This window comes from Nansenia antarctica (genome assembly GCF_963989245.1).
Source record: "Nansenia antarctica genome assembly, chromosome: 6".
Classification (NCBI taxonomy): Eukaryota; Metazoa; Chordata; class Actinopteri; order Argentiniformes; family Microstomatidae; genus Nansenia; species Nansenia antarctica.
The window spans coordinates 38,912,608-38,933,264 of record NC_137676.1 but is presented as its reverse complement, the minus strand read 5'-3'; the positions used below and the strand labels follow the sequence as shown (position 1 = coordinate 38,933,264).

General features: G+C 44.5%; 1 protein-coding gene across 1 annotated transcript in view; it reads right to left on the bottom strand.

Moving 5' to 3' along the window:
• The window catches only part of spryd3 (SPRY domain containing 3), a 40,044-nt gene extending 19,599 nt beyond the window's left edge, over positions 1–20,445 (bottom strand). Inside the window, exons 1-6 of the mRNA XM_080535205.1 lie at positions 20,330–20,445; positions 19,506–19,633; positions 18,173–18,248; positions 13,955–14,079; positions 9,681–9,816; positions 9,156–9,344 (exon numbers count right to left, since the gene is read on the bottom strand). Coding sequence (XP_080391331.1) covers positions 9,156–9,344; positions 9,681–9,816; positions 13,955–14,079; positions 18,173–18,248; positions 19,506–19,633 — 654 coding nt within the window. The 5' untranslated portion in view covers positions 20,330–20,445. The remainder of the gene's footprint in view (positions 1–9,155; positions 9,345–9,680; positions 9,817–13,954; positions 14,080–18,172; positions 18,249–19,505; positions 19,634–20,329) is intronic.
• Positions 20,446–20,657: the final 212 nt, after the last annotated feature.

The window sequence follows — 20,657 nt, the reverse complement described above, 5'->3', positions numbered from 1 at the left end:
AATAGAGACAAATAATTTTTACCATCACTCCCAGGGCTGCAGGGAGGATGTTGCCTAACCGTGCCCCTGCTCCGAGGCCAATGCACTGCAGTGCCATCATTTCTTTTGATTTTTTTTTTTTTTTTTTACAAAGTAGTAAAATACGATGTTGGAAAAGCCCTGAGGCTATTTATGGGAAACACGTAAAATGCTCCACAGCGTAGATGCCATGAAGACAGGGCAGTACACATGCTAGGCTATTATCAACAAAGAATTCACAGTTAAATGGGGTTGACTGGTTAAAGGCATAACAGTGTGTGGTTCTGGTCAAAACAAGTACACTAGGTCTACATGGGGAATAGGGTGTCATATGGGACATGAAATGTAGACCAGACATTGATATTAACTCAATAAAACTACACAGCTGAAGGAATTGTAACATTCCAATCTATAAAAAAAGCTATGTGCAATGATACAGGAAAAAAGTAGGAAGTAAGAAAACACACTAAACTAGCTTAATGAGTTCTCCTACCTGTGCTAATTAGAATCAGCTGGGTTAGTGCATGTTGGTGGGTAAAGTACTTCCACTCTTTGAAAAACGCTTTCCCACCTCTGAATGCAACTAAATAAATATTTTGTCACAAAGCTTTCCTACAAGAAACATCTCATGATGAGTGGAGGCAAAGAGCTCTCACGATTGTTGAGCAGAATAGTAATGGCACTGGTTACTGACAGATTTCTCAACGCCTAAATGTTTCTATAAGCACCATTCGGGCCATTATCCGCAAGTGGAAGGAACATCACTCGACCATCAATCGGCCACGCACAGGAGCTCCTCCCAAGATTTCTGACCGAGCAGTCAGAAGGTTAGTCAGAAGAGATCCATGGACCACTCGAGCAGCGCTCCAGAAAGACCTGGAAGCAGCGGGTACATTTGTCACAAAGAAAACAATAGGCAATGCACTCCACCGACATGGTCGCGATCACCTTGGAAGACTCCATTTCTGAAGAAAAGGCATGTTGAAGCTAGTTTGAAGTCTGCTACAGAACATTTGGAGAAGCCTGTAGATTACTGAGAGAATGTAGTCTGGTCAGACGAGACAACATTTCTGACGAGAACTTCTCGTACAACAATACGACGCACCATGCTTGGAGGAGAAATGGTTCTGCATAATATGATTATGATCCTAACAATACTATACCTACAGTGAAGTTTGGAGGTGGAAGCATCATGGTATGGGGCTGTTTGTCTTCACATAGTGCTGGTGGAATCAAAATTATCGAAGGGAAGATGAATGGAGCCATGTACCGGGAAATTCTTGAAAATAATCTGTTGCCATCCACCAGGATGATGAGGATGAGACACGGGTGGATGTTCCAGCAGGACAACGATCCAAACCATAATACAAAGGAGTCTCTCGATTGGTTCAAGAGGACGAAAAATGGTGTTGGACTGGCCTAGTGAAGACTTAAATCCAATAGAACATTTGTGGAAGGAACTGAAGATCAAGATTCGCCCCCCGGAATCTTCAAGATTTAAAGACTGTCTGTGTTGAAGAATGGGCCAAAATCCCACCTGATCACTGTGAGAGATTAGTGTTTTCATAAAGAAAGCATCTTGAAGCTGTCATTTGAAACAAAAGCTTCTGCACCAAGTATTAAACACATTTAAGTTAGAGTGTTCAATACCTCTTTCCTGTGTCATTCCCCTTTATTGTACATAACTCTTTTTATGGATTGGAGTGTTACAATGTCTTGTGTAGTTTCATTGAGTTAATACCAATGCCTGGTCTAACTTTCCTGTGAATAGCTGCAATGGAAATATGTTGAATTATATGTTGATGTGTTGAATACTTATTACCTCCACTGTTATGCCCTCACTACTGTATGGAGAATGTCCTCCTCTTGCATTCAACCATGATCTCCAAAACCTGTATGCCTACTGCGGCAGTGGCTCAGGAGGTAGAGCCAGCATCTAATGATCGCAAGGTTGGCAGTTCGGCGGTTCGAACTCCGGCTGGCCACATGTCGAGGTGTCCTTGAGCAAGGCACGGAACCTCTAATTCCTCCAGGGTCGCCGTCTATGGCCGACCCCTTGCCTAGAGCATAAAATAAAAAATTTCAACAATTGACTGACATGTTGATTGCATGGCAATAAAACAATTATTATTATTATTATTATCATTTTCTTCTTAGGTTTTAAGTGTAAGAGCAGTATAGTCGACTATTTGCTTCAAAGACATTCAGCTGTTACATAAAAGTGTTCCAAAAAGTAATTATTACACATTGTTACATAAAACTCAATACTCTCCTGTTCACTCGAGTGTACCGAAGAAAAAAACCATAACTTTTCTTCTTTCTAAAATCTCCCAGTTGGGGAGTCCACGAGTGTCCTAGAAATAATTCCTCAGCTCTCCTCCCCACATGTGATATTAAGACCATAATTGCCTGCAGCAGCAGCAGCCTCTTCCTGCCCCCAACCCCCCACTGATAATCTGCTGGTTACCTCCAGGGAGCGCAGCTTAGAAGCGCTTTATGTGGCGATAGCAGGAAACAAATGAGCTGTGGTAGAACTCTGGGGCTCCTGCACACAAATCTGTCATTTCACAAAATGTTTTATTGCCTCTGCAGACGAAATGAGACAAAATGAGAGCCTCAAGAGAGAAACATGTGCTTAAAGTAGGAGAGCAACATCTCGTCAGCAGCGAAACTACTGTATGTCAAAACCAATATGGGCTGTTATTTGATTGAATACTGTATCATGAGACGCCCCAGAGTCTCACTGTCTCAACTGTAGCTGCTGTTCCTAATGTACAACAGACGTCCGAGTCATCGTCATTTGTGACGATTCCAGATATCACTCTCACCCATCTAGATATCACTCTCACCCATCTAGATATCACTCTCACCCATCTAGATATCACTCTCACCCATCTAGATATCACTCTCACCCATCTAGATATCACTCTCACCCATCTAGATATCACTCTCACCCATCTGGATATCACTCTCACCTATCTAGATATCACTCTCTCCCATCTAGATATCATCCTCACCCATCTGGATATCACTCTCACCCATCTGGATATCACTCTCACCCATCTAGATATCACTCTCACCCATCTAGGGACCAGATATCACTCTCACCCATCTAGATATCACTCTCACCCATCTAGGGACCAGATATCACTCTCACCCATCTAGATATCACTCTCACCCATCTAGGGACCAGATATCACTCTCACCCATCTAGATATCACTCTCACCCATCTAGGGACCAGATATCACTCTCACCCATCTAGGGACCAGATATCACTCTCACCCATCTAGGGACCAGATATCACTCTCACCCATCTAGATATCACTCTCACCCATCTAGAGATCACTCTCACCCATCTAGACATCACTCTCACCCATCTAGAGATCACTCTCACCCATCTAGGGACGCTTTCGGAAATTATGCAGACGAAGCGGAAGCTTTCAGACTGGTCTTGTTAAAGCAGGTTGGCCCAGCCTGAACCTCCCACGACAGACAGATAACTCATAGCTTCCTCCTTTCTCACGCTGCTGGGGTTCCCAGAGAGGAGAGGAGAACAGGCATTCAGTCGGTCGGTCGGTCGGTCGGTCGGTCGGTCGGTGCCACAACAGGTAGGCAGGGCCTAGCGGTGATCAGGGGTGAGGGGTGGGGGGGGATTCAAACAGTTTATGGGAAAATGATGAACTCCACCAGATCAAACAACTGAGTCATGATGGGATGCAAGGAGGAAGGAAAAAAAAGGAAGGAAGGAAGGAAGGAAGCCGGCAACCTTAGAAGGGTGTTCTAGAAGGGTGTTCTCAGCTAATGGAAATGGACATGACTGGTGTGGTGGTGGTTCAGACTGTGCTGAACTCTCTAGAGGGGTGGATTACATGTATTGGCAGTAATATAAACACAAGCTAACCCAGATGATACATTGTAAACTGTCCCGTTTTAGGGAGTTGGCACAGCAGCCTACACAGAAAGACTATGATCCTCCATTGAGATTAATAGGCTGTGGTTAATGCTCAGTAAAGCATGATGAATTGTTTCTGATAGATTCATTATGAGCAAGACTAGCTTGGGGATAGACTCTGCTTCTCCTCACACGAGACAGGCCACACTCAAGACAGGGTTCCCGGACCCCGTAGACACCAGCAACAATCAGAGGGGCTACGTGACCATACATGGTACACAGGTGGCCTGCGGGTCGTCTGCAGAGGCACGGACAGCACTGTAGGCAGACATGTGACGGAGAGCAAGGGAGAGAGGGCGAGCAAGAGGGAGAAAGAGGGGAGAACAGGGAAGAGCCAGGGGACGGCGAGGGAGAGTGAGGGATAACGAGAGAGGTTAAGAGAGAGAGAGAGAGAGAGAGAGAGAGAGAGAGAGAGAACTGAGAGGGAGAGATAGGCTCATTCCTGCAGACCCAGGTGCTGGCCACCCGCTGCAGCGCTGGGGGGGATTAAGTTGGTGGGCACAGCCGCTGCTGTGGCAACAGGGAGAGAGGGATTGGCGGCTTGCGTTCATATCGAGCGGCACGTACGCAGCGGATCCCAGCCAAACGCCTCCTCACAAGATAAACACACAGAGGCAGGAACACGGTGGTTGACACAAACGTATAGCATTACTGAATGTATTTCGGAGTAGTTGTCATTTATCATTTATATGGATTACTCAAACGTGTTTTGTTGGTTTTAAGTACCTGACATTGAGAATTATGACAAAGGCACTAAGCATAAATCAAAACTGAGGTAATATGGAAATGTATGCAATACAACAAGGCAGATTTCACATCGCCTGTGAAAGCATGGTGGGCCTATTAATACATCTATTCCAAAAGGGGGTTAAAAGGTGACTAAGCAAACAAATTAATCAACTCAAAAGTGCCTGAGTCATCGGGAGAGCACTCGTCAAGGCCAGTGGTGGGTCACTGAGCTGCCTGTGGAGGAGCCTTCGGTGCGACTTGTACTGTTCTGTAACACGCAGGGCCTCCAAGGACAGCATGCTGAATGAAGGCTCACTCAATTCAGTGAGTGACGGGGGGGGGGAAGGATTCATTATCCTGAATAAGTGGCCTTCATCCAAGAGACAGGAGGTTGTGTGAAACGCTGATTTCATATTTCAATGAAAAGGAGGAAGAGGGGGAGGAAGACAAGACAAGAATAATATACACATAGCTAGAATGGTATTAGGTTTCTAATAAATCTTTTCCACCACACCAGCGTCAAGGACAGCCTAGGCCGAGATAACGGCCATGTAGGCTACATTTGAAGATGGGAGGAGGATGGACGGCAGACAGAGAGAGAGAAAAATGTGGCAGGCGGGTTTGGTGTTTTGCTAGACATGCATGATGACAGTTGGCACAGCGCTGGGATCTGATACCCACTTATCTAAACAGGAGCGGCCGTGCCGCCGGTTGCAATGTAAACAGTTCACAAAGGCAAGGACTCGGTTGCAGGCAAGTCAGTGCCATCGCCATTGTCCTCCGCGCATTCTGCGGCTTTGCACTTCTCAATTCCGCCTCATAAATAGCATACCATTCAGAAAAGTCATTTATCTTGCGGGAAGTCTCTTTTTCTGTTGGAAACCATCCGAAGGCATGGACAGTTATTATCCTGGACAGTTATTCCGGTATATCAACACTTACTAAAATAGCAACACGTAAAAATGAATTCCAAAGTTTACAAATGCGATGCTGACTCAAAACAACCCAGGGTGTCGGCCTGGTATTGTCGGTATGTGATCGGAAACATTCACTGGAAATCTCTGCTGCTTTCTCTGTCTCTCTGTGCATAGATAAACATTCGCATGGCTTTCCCCTAACTACCACTAACACTCTCCACCTATGGAGACAGTGATATGGCATGGGAACTAGAAAGCTATTGAAAAACATCAAGGTGTTTGGTTTGGAACAAGCAGAAACGCATCATGAAAGGGGATCGCTTAATTCCTTCAACAAACACAGGTTAAAAATAGACTGTGGAAGGTGGAAGAGTTTCGGTATTGGTTTCCACCAAATATCTCACGGTTCAGACCTCCAAACCAAACACCAACTTTAATCATGCCTGATCAAATATCCTCTGCTGCAATTCTACATCACACAGACAGTCCAAGTACTACTGTAGCTAGTCTTAGTTAGTTAATAACTGGGGCTGTCAAAGGGAAGGTGTTAATTCCGGCAATAAAAACAAATTCCATAATGTGCGTTATTATATTTTTAACGCCCTTATTGCAATATCCCCAGTTTGTACCATAGTTTTGTTTTCACTGAGCGCATGCACGCAACGATGGAGAAGGACAGACGTGCTGATGAAGTGCCTGAAACCTTGCGGCACTTAGCCAAGGGGTTTTCAACGCCGCTCTCCGTGTTTGAGATGACCAGACTCAGCAAGCCAGTGCGCAGTTTCGCTGATATTGATCAACAATCCGTGGTTATTTCTGGCAGCAGGGGGGTATTCCATCAACGTCACTGAAGGAAAATCCAGGCTTATTTTGATAAGTCTCACGAGCCTTATCAAAATAAGGCTGGATTTTTGTCAAAGTCTCGCGGGATTTATCAAAATAAGCCTGGATTGTCCTTTAGCGACGTTGATGGAATACCCCCCAGGTGACTTGTAAGATCAGTGATTCTGCGCATCGCCTTGTTCAAACCCACCATCAAACGGGGAGCAGTCTTGGAGGGAAACAGGCCTGTAAACAGTGTGCGGTCCAGGGCAGATGCTCAGTCTTGCTGTAGTCTTGCAGCGGCTACTGTATGGTGTAACATGTCTTCTAGGTCTCACTCCGTACATTGTGGTATAGGCCTATAGTTCTTGACATGAGAAGAGATCTGAGAGTTTGTCAAGTTCCTACAGTGCAGTAATTCAATCGGAACCATGGGAGACTTATTATTCCCGTTGAATTTATGGTGTTGTTGTGACTCTCCGCTGAGAAGATCCATGTGTCCCATCCCCGTTGTATAATAGCTTGTCATGTTGAATACCATGGACATGGGGGGAGTAGATTCAAGTGAGATTTTTAAAAAGTATTTATATCACTTTAGAGAGGTACATAGACGTTTACCACACCTGGCTGAATTATTATGTGTTGTTATTTGGTTAAGAAGATGTTAATTAGACATCTGATACAGATTATTTTGTGTTTTCTCCCCTTTATATGACATCTACAACCCAACATAGAGGTTATTTCAACAAAGTTATCCTTAATTAGGGCTACAAAACTGACCAAATAAAATCGCGATTAATAACAGATAACCATGCGATTGACTTAATACATTTTCTAAATCATTTGATAGCCCTAGTAATAACCCTCAAGACCATTCTCCTTCCCTTACACTAACTGCACTCGCCTCCCTCTGAGAGTGCTACTGCCGAGAGGACATATTGAGAGGCCTCATTCTCTGCTACCCACGCTGGCTAAGTCCTTGTGCTTGTCAAAACTCAACACCCTTTATCAGCTCAAGCATCACCAACCCCAGCCCCAGCACCATTCTCTCCCCACAACATGCTGGTGAGGGCTACTCAATCACTCCTTAACTCAGATCAAAAATAAAGACAAACAAAACTGTCTGCAGGACTGGCCTAACTGAGCACCCCAGCTGTGAAAACCTCCAACCACATGAGAAGGAGTAAAAGATTCCTTGGAGTCCCATTACTCCCCTTATTGAATTTTTACACCCTGGTGAGCTGCCAGCCCTTGGCTCCACCGACCTGTTCCCTGCCATTGCCAGCCTTCAGTCCAGGAAAACAGAGAGCGTGTTAATTCATCTCTAACCCGCAGCACTGCTTTTATGACCTCAGTCTACCTTCAGAGGTGTTGATGATCATGATGGTGGTCCTGTGTGTGTGCTCCTGGCTGGAGGTGGAGGTGTGGGGTCACACACACACACACAGACACACAGACACACAGACACACAGACACACACACACACACACACACACACACACAGACACAGACACAGACACAGACACAGACACAGACACAGGGGATGAACACATCTGTCACGCAATCAATAACTGGGCCAAGACAGCCTCTCTCCACTCTCCGGTATTAACCTTGTCTCCAGGCTGTGGCACACAGGGCATATAAACCTGGAATAACACCGAGTCCGATTTAGGGGAAGGTTGACGCTAAGTTAAAGGCTATGCGCCGGGAGCTTTTCCCGATCTTCGTATTGGGGAAACAAAGGCCGAGTTCGACGCATCGGTCGACAAGACCTTACTGTAAATTCCAAGCATAGTGGTGGGAAGAGTCTGGGAATGAGATTACTCCAGTATCAACATCTGTATATCTGCACTTTGTTAATCTCACTGTATTAAAGAGGGGGTGGAGGGTGTCGGTGGTCTGAGCTGCATACTGTACACGCAACACAAACACAGACCAGGATGTTACTTTTAACTGTCCTAAACAGTGCTGGGAAACGTTACGGTGAAAACAGAAAACATTCCACACTTCTCAGCAGTGAGGCACGCACATACACACTAATACACACAGACACACACAGACACACACAGACACACACACACACACACACACACACACACACACACACACACACTGTCTGCAGCTGGACCCCCCCCCCTCCCGCCCACGCCCCTGGCAACCACCCCACTCTGTCTGTCCTCGTAGCCAGGGGCACACACACACACACACACACACACACACACACACACACACACACACACACTTATGTTATCAATTCACATGAACTCTGTGGTCTTTAAGAAGTAAATAAGTCTTAAGGGGGTGGTGATGACTAGGGCAGAATCTTTTCCCAGATCCACCCCCTGTTACCACTTCCAGTAACAGACACCAAACAGCAGTATATTAGCCATACCCACGTAGTAGTGGGACGCTGTTCCTAACCGGCATGTGACCTGGCCCAGATACTCCAGCTCCTAGTTCTAGTCTATGGAGCTTTTCCTGATCAGGAAAAACTCCTGGACCTCATACCATATACTGTACATTGTATACCTGCGGTTTGTCCTCACTATAGTGTAGGTCTACAGTGTGTTCTGGAGGTGAGACACTGACTGACAGAGGACTCTGTCCATGTTCTAGAGTCTTACCGCCCACGTTCTAGAGTCTTACAGTCCATGTCCATGTTCTAGAGTCTTACAGTCCATGTTCTATAGTCCATGTCCATGTTCTAGAGTCTTACCGTGCCGCTGACCCTGACGTCGTTGAGACGCCCCCACTCGTCCTCGTGGCCGTCCACCATCATCAGGCTGTCGTCCTCCTCCAGGGCCCACTCTGCCTGCAGGTCCACCCTCACCTCCTCCCCCAGGGAATGCATCCCCACGGCGGGGAACAGACCCTCCACAGCCACGGGCACCACCGCAGAGCCCACCTTGAATACACACACACACACACGCGAAAACACACATGTAAACAAGCACACACCCACACACACACACACACACACACACACACACGAAAACATATGTAAACAAGCACACACACACACACACAAAAACACACACACACACGAAAACATATGTAAACAAGCACACACACAAAAAAAAAACATGTAAACAAGCACGCACACACACAAAGAAACACACACACACACACACACACACACACACCTCAACTCTGCTTAACCTGTATGAAGTTCAGCCATTTCCCTTAATTTGATAATGTCATTGTGTATGTGATGCAACGTGGCCAAAAGCAAATAACTCACCTCTTTACCATTCTTGGTGAAGAACACAGTGGTCAGCCCAGCTTCAACAGTATCAGAGTAGATCCCACACCCGATACGGTCACCACGGTTGCATTTGGGTCCAAACTGCTGCCCCACAGGGTTGCCATTGTACAGCCTATCGACAGGTACAATATCAGTGCCCTTTAAAAAAACGTTCAAAACAAAGCACTGGCCGTTCTGTTTGACATTCATTGGAGGTCACTTAGAGGTTGCTCTGCGGATGTCTGTTGCTCTGACTCATAAGTCATGACGATGATATGTGTCACAACAACATCTGGGGCCTAATTTATAAATGTTGTGTACGCACTTTTAAGCTAACTTTGGGATTTATAAAAAACAAACTTGGCGGGAGAATGTGCTGTCCTCCACGGACACTCTGACCCATGCGTACGCACATAGATTGGAGAAATGAGCCACTTAATGGCAGAAGGATAAAACTCGAGAAACGTTTTGAAATGTATATTTATTGATTGTGTAAAATAAATGTAAATATTACCTCACGTATTAGAGTATCCTGGAGTGCACACAAACACATTTATTTAGAATAATAAATACAAACGGAGATATCTATTTTGCAAAACAACCCCTCAAGTTGTACAGTTTAATTGGGAATCATATTTAATTGGATCTGTAAACAATACTTGCACGTTATGAAATGTATTCTCATAAATAATAAGGTGAACAGTAGGACAAAGTTTAAACTGATGCCGTTTTCGATGCCTCAGTCGGGCAGATAAGAGTGCACAGTTTCATATATTGTTTTCACTTTCGTTGAGCAGAATTTCACTGGGTGAATTTTTTTTGCCTTTCTGTCAGGATTTGTCTTCATGATCATCATTCATTAGGGGTGTTTCAATTACCATTTATAGGCAACTATGGGTGTTAAAAGGGTGGGACAAGACACTCCTTCATGTGCGCAACATTTTGAGTTGATTGTAATTTATATAGGGAAACCGGCGTGGGACGCGCGTACACACGTGTGTTATAAATCAGAATATTTTTGTGCGTAAACTTTCTGTCTTTCGTACGTACACAAAATGTTCACGTCAACACAGACTTTTATAAATGATGCCCCTGATCGCCTGCAGTCGGATGATGATGACTCACACCATGTCATAAACATGTACATTGTATCTGTCACATACTGTGTACAGCACATTACATTTTACATTTTTGGCATTTAGCAGACGCCTTATTCCAAAGCGACTTACAATCAATACATTTGAATACTAAGCATGTGAATCAGCAGTCCACCATTCTTTGCAGGAAGAGTACTCTAGCTCGGGCCCGGGGCCACTGATAGAAGGAGAAACCTTCTCCCTATTATCGCCTTCTACTAAAACTTTTTTTTTTTTTTTTTTTTACTGGAGAAACTGAGAAACAGTACAAGGGGGGCAGTAGAAGTTCTAGGGACACAGTAGAGGGGAAAGCGGGTGTCTTTAGGAGACGTAGAGGTGAGGGTCGGAAGATGTCTCAGGAGGAGCAGTTAAGATGTAACCTGAAGAGATGGGTCTTCAGTCTACGACGGAAGATGGGTAGTGACTCTGCCGTTCTGACAGCCGTGGGGAGCTCATTCCACCAGCGGGGAGCCAGTGTTGTGAAGAGACGTGTACACACAGTGGAAGTATTCAACATATCAACCATTTTTTAATTCAACATACTGTATTTCCATTGCAGCTATGAAATTTCAACCAACTCAATAAAACTACACAGATAAAGAAATTGTAACATTCCAATCCATAAAAAAGCTATGTGAAATAAAGTGGAAGGACACAGGAAAAAAGTATTGAACACAGTAAGAAAACACACTAAACTAGCTTATGCCACTAAAGAGTTCTCCTACCTGTGCTAATTAGAATCAGCTGGGTTAGTGCATGTTGGTGGGTAACTACTTCCACTCTTTGAAAAAGGGTTTCCCACCTCTGAATGCAACTAAATAAATAATTTGTCACCAAGCTTTCCTGCAATAAATATCTCATGATGGGTAGAGGCAAAGAGCTCTCCCAAGAGCTTTGCAACAAGATTGTTGAGCAGAATAGTAATGGCACTGGTTACTGACAGATTTTTCAACTCCTAAATGTTCCTATAGGCACCATTGGGGCCATTATCCGCAAGTGGAAGGAACATCAACTTTTTAAAAATAGTTTTTAACATAACATGGAGTTTTACAATTTCTTTAGCTGTGTAGTTTTATTGAGATAATGCCAATGTCTGGTCTATATTTCATGTGAATAGCTGCAATGGAAATACTGAATAATTGTTGATTTTTTTTATTTTTATGTATTGAATCCTTATTTCCCCCACCGTATATATACCGGTACACTCACCAAACACTTTGTTAGAAACACCTGTACACCTTCTCATTCATTCACCTAGTGTAATGGTGTGGGAACACTTTGGGCCCGTTAATACAGTACTAATCAATCATCGCTTGAATGCCACAGCCTATTTGAGTATAGTTGCTGACCTTGTGCATCCCTTCATGGCCACAATGTACCCATATTCTAATGGCTACTTCCAGTATGATAATGCACCATGTCACAAAGCAAAAGTCATCTCAAACTGGTTTCATAAACATGACAATGAGTTCAGTGTTCTTCAGTGGCCTTCCCAGTCACCAGATCTGATTCCAATAGAACGCCTTTGGGATGTGGTAGAACGGGAAATACACAGCTTGAAATTGCACCTGAAAAATCCCCAGGAATTGCGTAATGCAATCATGTTATCATGGACCTGAATCTCAAAGGAATGTTTCTAGTATCTTGTGGAATCAATGCCATGAAGAATCGAGGCTGTTTCGAGAGCTAGCCCTACCCTGTATTAGTATTGTGTTCCTAATAAAGTGTCAAGTGAGTACAGACACAGACACAGAGACACAGACACAGACAGAGAGAGACACACACACACACACACACACACACACACACACACACACACACACACACACACACACACACACACACACACACTTCCTTCCATAGGTATTGGAAAGAGGAAGCATGTTGTCTTCTTTTATCTCTACACTCCAACAGTTTGGATTAGAAATCAAACAATGACTATGGAGGTTAAGCTCAGCAGTCAACTAATGACGAAGGCTGCAGTACATTACTGTCGTTACGCAGGGCACTGATAGACAATATATCTGTATTATTTATAAACAGTACATATACAGTGCCCTGCGTAAGTAATGGGACAGCATTTTTATTTTTTTGGGCTCTATATTCCAAAAGTTTTGGATTTGAAATCAAATAATTTTTTGGGCAAGCCTAATGTTTTGTCACCTTTGACACCTCTTTGGTCCTCATGTTGAAAGACACCAATAACCAAAGGCAAAACGCAAAGCCTAGACCTTGACAGCTCTGTTATTCCTGCACAAATGATGCGATGGAACACACCTGACTTACCGGAAACAGCTGTCAAACCAATTGCCCCATTACTTTTGGTGCCCTGAAATATGGGGACTATGTATATAAAGTGTTCTAAAATGGTGAAACCAATAGGTACACAAATACACCCCCAGAATCTCTACTTTAACCTCATAGTCATCGTTTGATTTCAAATCCAACCTTTTGGAGTATGGAGCCAAAAGAAGAAGCAATTCTTGACTGTCCCATTACTTACATAGGACACTGTATTAAAAAAGCTTAAGATTCTGGTGTGACTCATATTCTGGTGTGAGTCATACGGTATACTAAATAAGATGTTTTATTTGCCAGGCAATCAACTTGTCAATCAATTGTTGGAATGCGGTTCTTTTCGCTCTAGGCACAGCGTCAGCCATAGTCGGCGGCCCTGGAGCAATTAGGAGTTAAGTGCCTTGCTCAAGGGCACATGCAGCTCCCTCCGGAGGCGGGGATCGAACCAGCGACCTTCCGATTGCTAGCCGGCCTCTCTAACCTCTAGGCTACCAGCGCCCTATACTTCAATGCAAGGTATTTTCAAAATGTGATTTACCCCTTTATTTATCCAGGGAAAAAACACTAATATGACCAAGGTCTCTTTTGTAGGTACGTCCTGTCCACATATAAATACAATTACAAACAAACACACTGAATATATAACACACTAAAATACAAAATACACACCATTATTAAATCAAAACAAGCCTCTGTGAGCTGGTCCCTAAACAAGGACTTAGAACAACTCTGTGGACCACAATGAAGAGACTCAATACACTGTGATGTCACTGACATGTCTTATATACCTGTATTACTACAGACATTCTCTGTACATACGTTTCTGGGGTGACTTACTTGCCGTCGTCAGCGTGGTAGGCGATGGAGTTTGGCAGCCAGCCTGGCTGGTGATCCAGCTTGTAGAACTGAGGCACGAGGCCCACTGCGATGGTCCCCCTCACCCCTGTGTCCACTATGGTCACCTGGAACACACACAGCCCACTGTAACACACACAGCCCACTGGAACACACACAGCACCACTGGAACACACACAGCCCACTGCGATGGTCCCCCTCACCCCTGTGTCCACTATGGTCACCTGGAACACACAGCCCACTGTAACACACACAGCCCACACACAGCCCACTGGAACATACACAGCCCACTGGAACACACACAGCCCACTGGAACACACACAGCCCACTGGAACGCACACAGCCCACTGGAACACACACAGCCCACTGGGACACACACAGCCCACTGGAACACACACAGCCCGCTGGAACATACACAGCACCACTGGAACACACACAGCCCACTGGAACACACACAGCCCATTGGTACACACACAGCCCACTGGAACACACACAGCCCGCTGGAACACACACAGCCCGCTGGAACACACACAGCCCACTGTAACACACACAGCCCACTGCGGTGGTCCCCCTCACCCCTGTGTCCACTATGGTCACCTGGAACACACACAGCCCACTGGAACACACACAGCCCACTGGGACACACACAGCCCACTGGAACACACACAGCCCACTGGAACACACACAGCCCACTGGAACACACACAGCCCACTGGAACACACACAGCCCACTGTAGCACGCACAGCCCACTGGAACATACAGCCCACTGGAACATACACAGCACCACTGGAACACACACAGCCCACTGTGACACACACAGCCCACTGGTACACACACAGCCCACTGGAACATACACAGCCCACTGGGACACACACAGCACCACTGGAACACACACAGCCCACTGTAACACACACAGCCCACTGGGACACACACAGCCCACTGGAACACACACAGCCCAGTGTAACACACACAACCCGCTGGAACACACAGCCCACTGGAACACACAGCCCGCTGGAACACACACAGCCCACTGGAACATACACAGCACCACTGGAACACACACAGCCCACTGGAACACACACAGCCCACTGGAACACACACAGCCCACTGGGACACACAGCCCACTGGGACGCACACAGCCCACTGGGACACACAGACACAGCCCACTGGAACACACACAGCCCACTGTAACACACACAGCCCACACACAGCCCACTGGAACACACACAGCCCACTGGAACACACACAGCCCACTGGAACATCCACAATAATAGAATAGAATACTGGTATATGCCATTTATCAAACACATTTATCCAAAGCGACATACAGTACAGTGAGTGCATACATTGTTGTGTATAGTGTGTAAGACACACACCATCACAACAATCTGTGTCAAAGAAAAACCATAACAGATCCCACGAGAAAATGTTATAGCATACAGACAAATAGGCTACATCTGTTTGATTCAATAGTTTATTTAAGCCTTATTTTACTACGTAGGTTGACCTAGTAGCCTATACTGAAGCACAGACGTTGGAGCACACACTATATGTTGAAAAGTGATCCTCTGTTTAATGGGAGTGATCGTGGCATGCTGCCAATGCCTATGTTGATGTTTCACAATAATCTGATCGCGAAACGAATCAAAAGCAACAGAGAATTAAAACACTCAATAGTTGCTGTGAGAACTTTCCTGAGTCACACTTTCAATGGAAAACTGCTGTCAGAAAGGGGGCTGCTATTAAATCACTGACTTTCCGAGCTCAGCCCAGCTTCTCTACCAGATGCACAGAGCCTGGCTGACTGACTCCTTCCCTGTCTACAGCTGGACGCCCCCACCACCCCGCTGGCCTGGGCAACCACCCCACTCTGCCTGTCCTCTCAGGCACAGCAGCGCACCACACACACGGCCCAGCAGAATTAGGTGAAGGGTGATACAGGCCCATACAGGAGTGGGTAGTCCTCCTGACTGCATTTCTGGCAGGTTACCTATCCAACTTTTCTCTCTCTCTCTCTCTCTCTCTCTCTCTCTCTCTCTCTCTCTCTCTCTCTCTCTCTCTCTCTCTCTCTCTCTCTCTCTCTCTCTCTCTCTCTCTCTCTCTCTCTCTCTCTCTCTCTCTCTCTCTCTCTCTCTCTCTCTCTCTCTCTCTCTCTCTATTTCTCTCCCTCTGCCACTCTCTCTCTCTTTCTCAAGCATAGACACCCAAAAACAGCTCTCCCACACAAGTATTTATTCACAGTCTGAAACTTAACTCCTTGGGTTTTCCTAAGTGAAAGTCAAGGTCTTGTTTCCCTCTTTCGAGGATATTATCTGCTCGATTCTGTAAAACTGAATATTTTCAGCTGTCCTCTGTTTTAAACTACCTGCTTTGACAGCTTATGCCTACTGCACTTGACAAATGTAGGCCTATCTACATTAAAATACCCAAGAATGGATATAAATGTCTCCATGAAAGTTAAAATAAAAATGCATAAGGACTTAGAGAGGCCAATGAAAGTGTGAATAGGAATATAGCACATGTGGTTGGATGGATTTCAAATAAATCTGTAGAAATAAGTGAAATGGCACAGATGGTCGATCTGGATCCACAGAGAAGATAGATGAGATACATCAGACCAGCAACTGACGAAGGTGAAATGAATCCCTTGTGAAAGCATAATGAGGAAACATGAGGACACTAGTGACGCATATTCTGACAGGGGTGTGACCTTTATCGGGAAAAAAAGCCCCCAAAACTTTCAAGAACTGCGGGAAGTTTGCAGGATGTGCGTCACAATGGGGAGAACCGCATCACATAAAGAATGGACATGGAGTTCTTTAATGACCACTCTAAACTGCTCTACTGTAAATGTCAAACTCATCTAAATCTAACCTGAGTTATCCATAAAGACTCCAAATGAGACTCTCATTTGAAAATACTTTTGTTAGCATTTGCTCTGACAAAGAGGATTCACTTCCTGGAATGAGAGAATGCATCTGAATGGGCCATTTTTGGAGAAAACGTCCTCCGCTTCAAGCCCACACATCTCTACGGTCAGGGCAGGGCGGGACATTACCTTCAAAGAAAATGTCAGAGTACTGGAAAAACACCTTGAGGCACCAGGAAGAATTTTACACAGTAGTGTAACTAAGTTTACAGTTGGTTGCACTACTGTTAACTTGAGTTTTAGAGTTAAACTTAAAGAGTCTGGGTTACTCTTTTATTGGGATTGAATGAAAAGAGACCAGTGTGTGTACCAACCAACGTTGGTGTTCTTGGTGAGGGTTTCTGCCTGACCCTATGTCAGGCCTGGATGACAGGATAATGAAGCTGGCCTACACTGTAAGCTGAATAATGTATAGACCGAACATTTCCAACCAAGTCTAAAGCCCAGGAGAAGAGGTTCATCAAACCTGCCCAACCTGCCACTACTAGACCACATCCCACTTGGCCACTCGGCCTGCCTCACTTTCCCCCTGCACACTCAGACCCGTCGTCTCATAAATCTCACACAGCAACCCTCTCCCATCCCATTATTTACGACTGAATACTAGCAGGCCTTCCCGTGCTAAATCACCAGGACACTTTTTCTTTCCTGCAAACTGTGCTGTTGGACAGGCTAACGTATGAGCATCGGCTGAATAAATGAGCAATATTCTCACAGTGAAAACACTGTGCATGTTAGATTAATTTCAGGCTCAGAGATAGGCTGCTACCCCCCTAACCCACCGCGCCGCCGCCTATCCTTCACCCCACGACGCTGCATGGACATTTTTGAGGTAGTGGTTTTGCACTGATGAACAGGGACAGCAGGGGGCTTTCAGAATTTAATATGAAGTTAGAAAATTGTCAGCAATAAGATTCCACAGGATAAGATTACTAAGGATGGATGGAAAAGCAATCTTGGGCACAACCAAGAATGATGGTATGTACTGACTAGAAACCCTCTCATATTGTGTGTAATCCCCCAGCGTTTCAAAAAATGAATGATCGGAGAACCAAAATATTTACTGTGTGAAATGCACATATGACATTCCCTTAAGATGCAAAAAAAATGTGGGACCTCTCTTTGGATGCTGGGCAGATGGAACAAGAGTTATAGACAATAGCCAGTCACTCATGGCTAATAAAAACTCCCGTTCCCATCCCTATCTTAGGTCAGAGATATGACTATCATCAAGGATAGCTAGCAGTGTTTAAACAGGTGTCAACACTTACCTCAAAGTAGCAATTTCCCTTTGATAAGGGACGCGGCGCCACGTAACAACCCACTTCATCAGAGTTCCCTTGGTAGCTGAAAAACAAAGTACAATCAATAAACACCTCCCTCTCATCAGAGGAACAGCTTAGTGTTACTGGAGTGGAGATTCTTTCAGCACCACCACAGAGAGATTATTCATAAAGCTTTTCACACAAAAGAAATCCACGGGATCAGGAAACTGGGAGGAACATTACGTACAGGTATTGTAATGAGGCATGTTTCACCACTTGAATATCAAAGGTTCTGAATTTCCATTCCATCCAAAGACTGTAATACACATTAAGAACATTTCCACTTCTCCACACGAGAAGTGCATTGCTACAACGGCCTTCTCCTGAGGTTTTGGAGACTCAAACAAAAGCTAAATTATAGTGTGGCTTATTTTCCAACAGGGGGTGATCTTTGGCATGCTTTTGCTTTCATCTTTCGCTGACCAAAAAAACATGCTTCCACTGACAATCCCTGGGATTATAATTGTTTCAATCAGTGGGGTTGAGAGAGTCAAAGCTGTTTGGGTTTTTGGTGCAGGCTGATCGACCAACTGCACGCACACACACCATGCCCTTTACTAGCCGGTCTACCCAAGTCTGTTTCCAACAGTGACATGCACGCTGCTCCTAAAACGTATTGGTATGGTATTATCAGTGATGACATGTAGGACATGAACAGCATCCTGATGTCATTAACCGTCTTGATCTTTCTTTTCTGTGGCAAAATCTTGCTTTAATGAAAAACCAGAGCATGCAGTGAACACATGATCTGGTAAATGAAAGACATATTTGAATGAGACATGAACGTCTCAGATGATCTGCTACACGTAAGTCAATGTAGCTTGTTGCCTAGGCTACAGTATGTTTTGTATGGAATTAATCTAAATCAATACAGATATTTATGTAGATATGAAGGTTAGTGAAATGTATATTCAACAATATTGCAATTGAATGTCAACGAATAGTAAGAGACTTGTAGTGTTTCATACTAGTAGGCCTATTATTTAATCTCTTAATATCGGTATGTACTCTATGTAAGCCAGTGAGTTATAAAGGTGTAAAACATGGGTGATTTAAGTCACACATCTTGACATTCAATTTGCACAAAGAGTCTAGGGTAATAAGTGGAATCTTGAAATGTCTCATTTGCAAAAGTTGCAGATGCAACACGTGTTTTACAAACAACAGACAATGTAAACAGTCAATATATTTTCCATCAGGGTGGTACAACAAATGGGATTCACTTACTGCTATGTATTTGTACTACCTTTACAAGTTAGCTAACTCATAACAGGCTCACCTGAGAGTGTCCCCGTCCTTCAGCATCCTTTTGTAGCGTTCCTGGAAGCGCACAGCACGCACATCTCGAATCTCCCTGATCCTACGCCTCCAGTTCAAAAACCTGTAGTGTAGGTTGATGTCATCCATCTGCAGGGCAAAGAAGGGACAACAGAAACTCATATTACTATTATTGGGGGAAAGGGTTGACCTACTCTGAGTGCTGATGCCATGCAAACATTGAATAGACAGAGACTTCATCCACATTTAGGGAATTGCAAGCACTTTGTTCTGAGAATATGAACCATGGTTATAAACATAATGTAGGCCTAAGGGATTAGTTTATAGACACCAAACCCAACGGTTCCTGTTGTAACATACCACATTGAGAATCTCTCATTGCAACAAGAAATGTCACAACAATGGTACTGTTGAGAATGCACGACAGCAACGACACATGTGGATAATCAGCCTGGTCCGAAGTGCATGTTGTCATGTGTCAAGTGTTTCATCAGAGGAGAGGGTGTGTCTGACTGAGTGACAGCTGACCTGTCAAATTGGTATCTAGCTAACGTTAGCTAACTAGCTCTCCTAATCTTGGCTTTGCTAGATAAGATATTTCTTTGCTAGGTAGCTGACAAAATTGTTGTTTACAATAGCAGATTTGATTAGCTGCATTTCTTATAGCACACTGACATATTTAGCTAGCAGAAGGCTAACATTAGCATGCTATCAGGCTACAGTGGTGTAACAGTAGCTAAGCTAGCTAGTCTGCTAACTGGCTAACTCATGTCAGACAAGCTGATTTCACTATGTTATAACTATTTAAAAAATGTAAACGCTTACCTTTTGTCCAGTCTGTTAATAATTCATTTTAAAGGCACTTGTGTTCACTTCTAGCTAGCTACTCCAAAACCTGGAAAAACTTTGCAAAGTCTATGGCGCTTCCTAGTGACGTCACCAGACACCGGTAACTACAGTAATCAGCACCGAGGTGTGTCGTCACTTCTGGGTTCACACGCACGTTCCACATTCAGAATATTCTCCGTCAAGATTCTTTCGAGTAATTATTATAAATTCAGTGTTCAACAAATGGTTACAGGGATTTCCCGGATTATCATTTTAGTCAGTACTCTAGATTTGCTAAATTAAAATATAATCAAAACATATATAG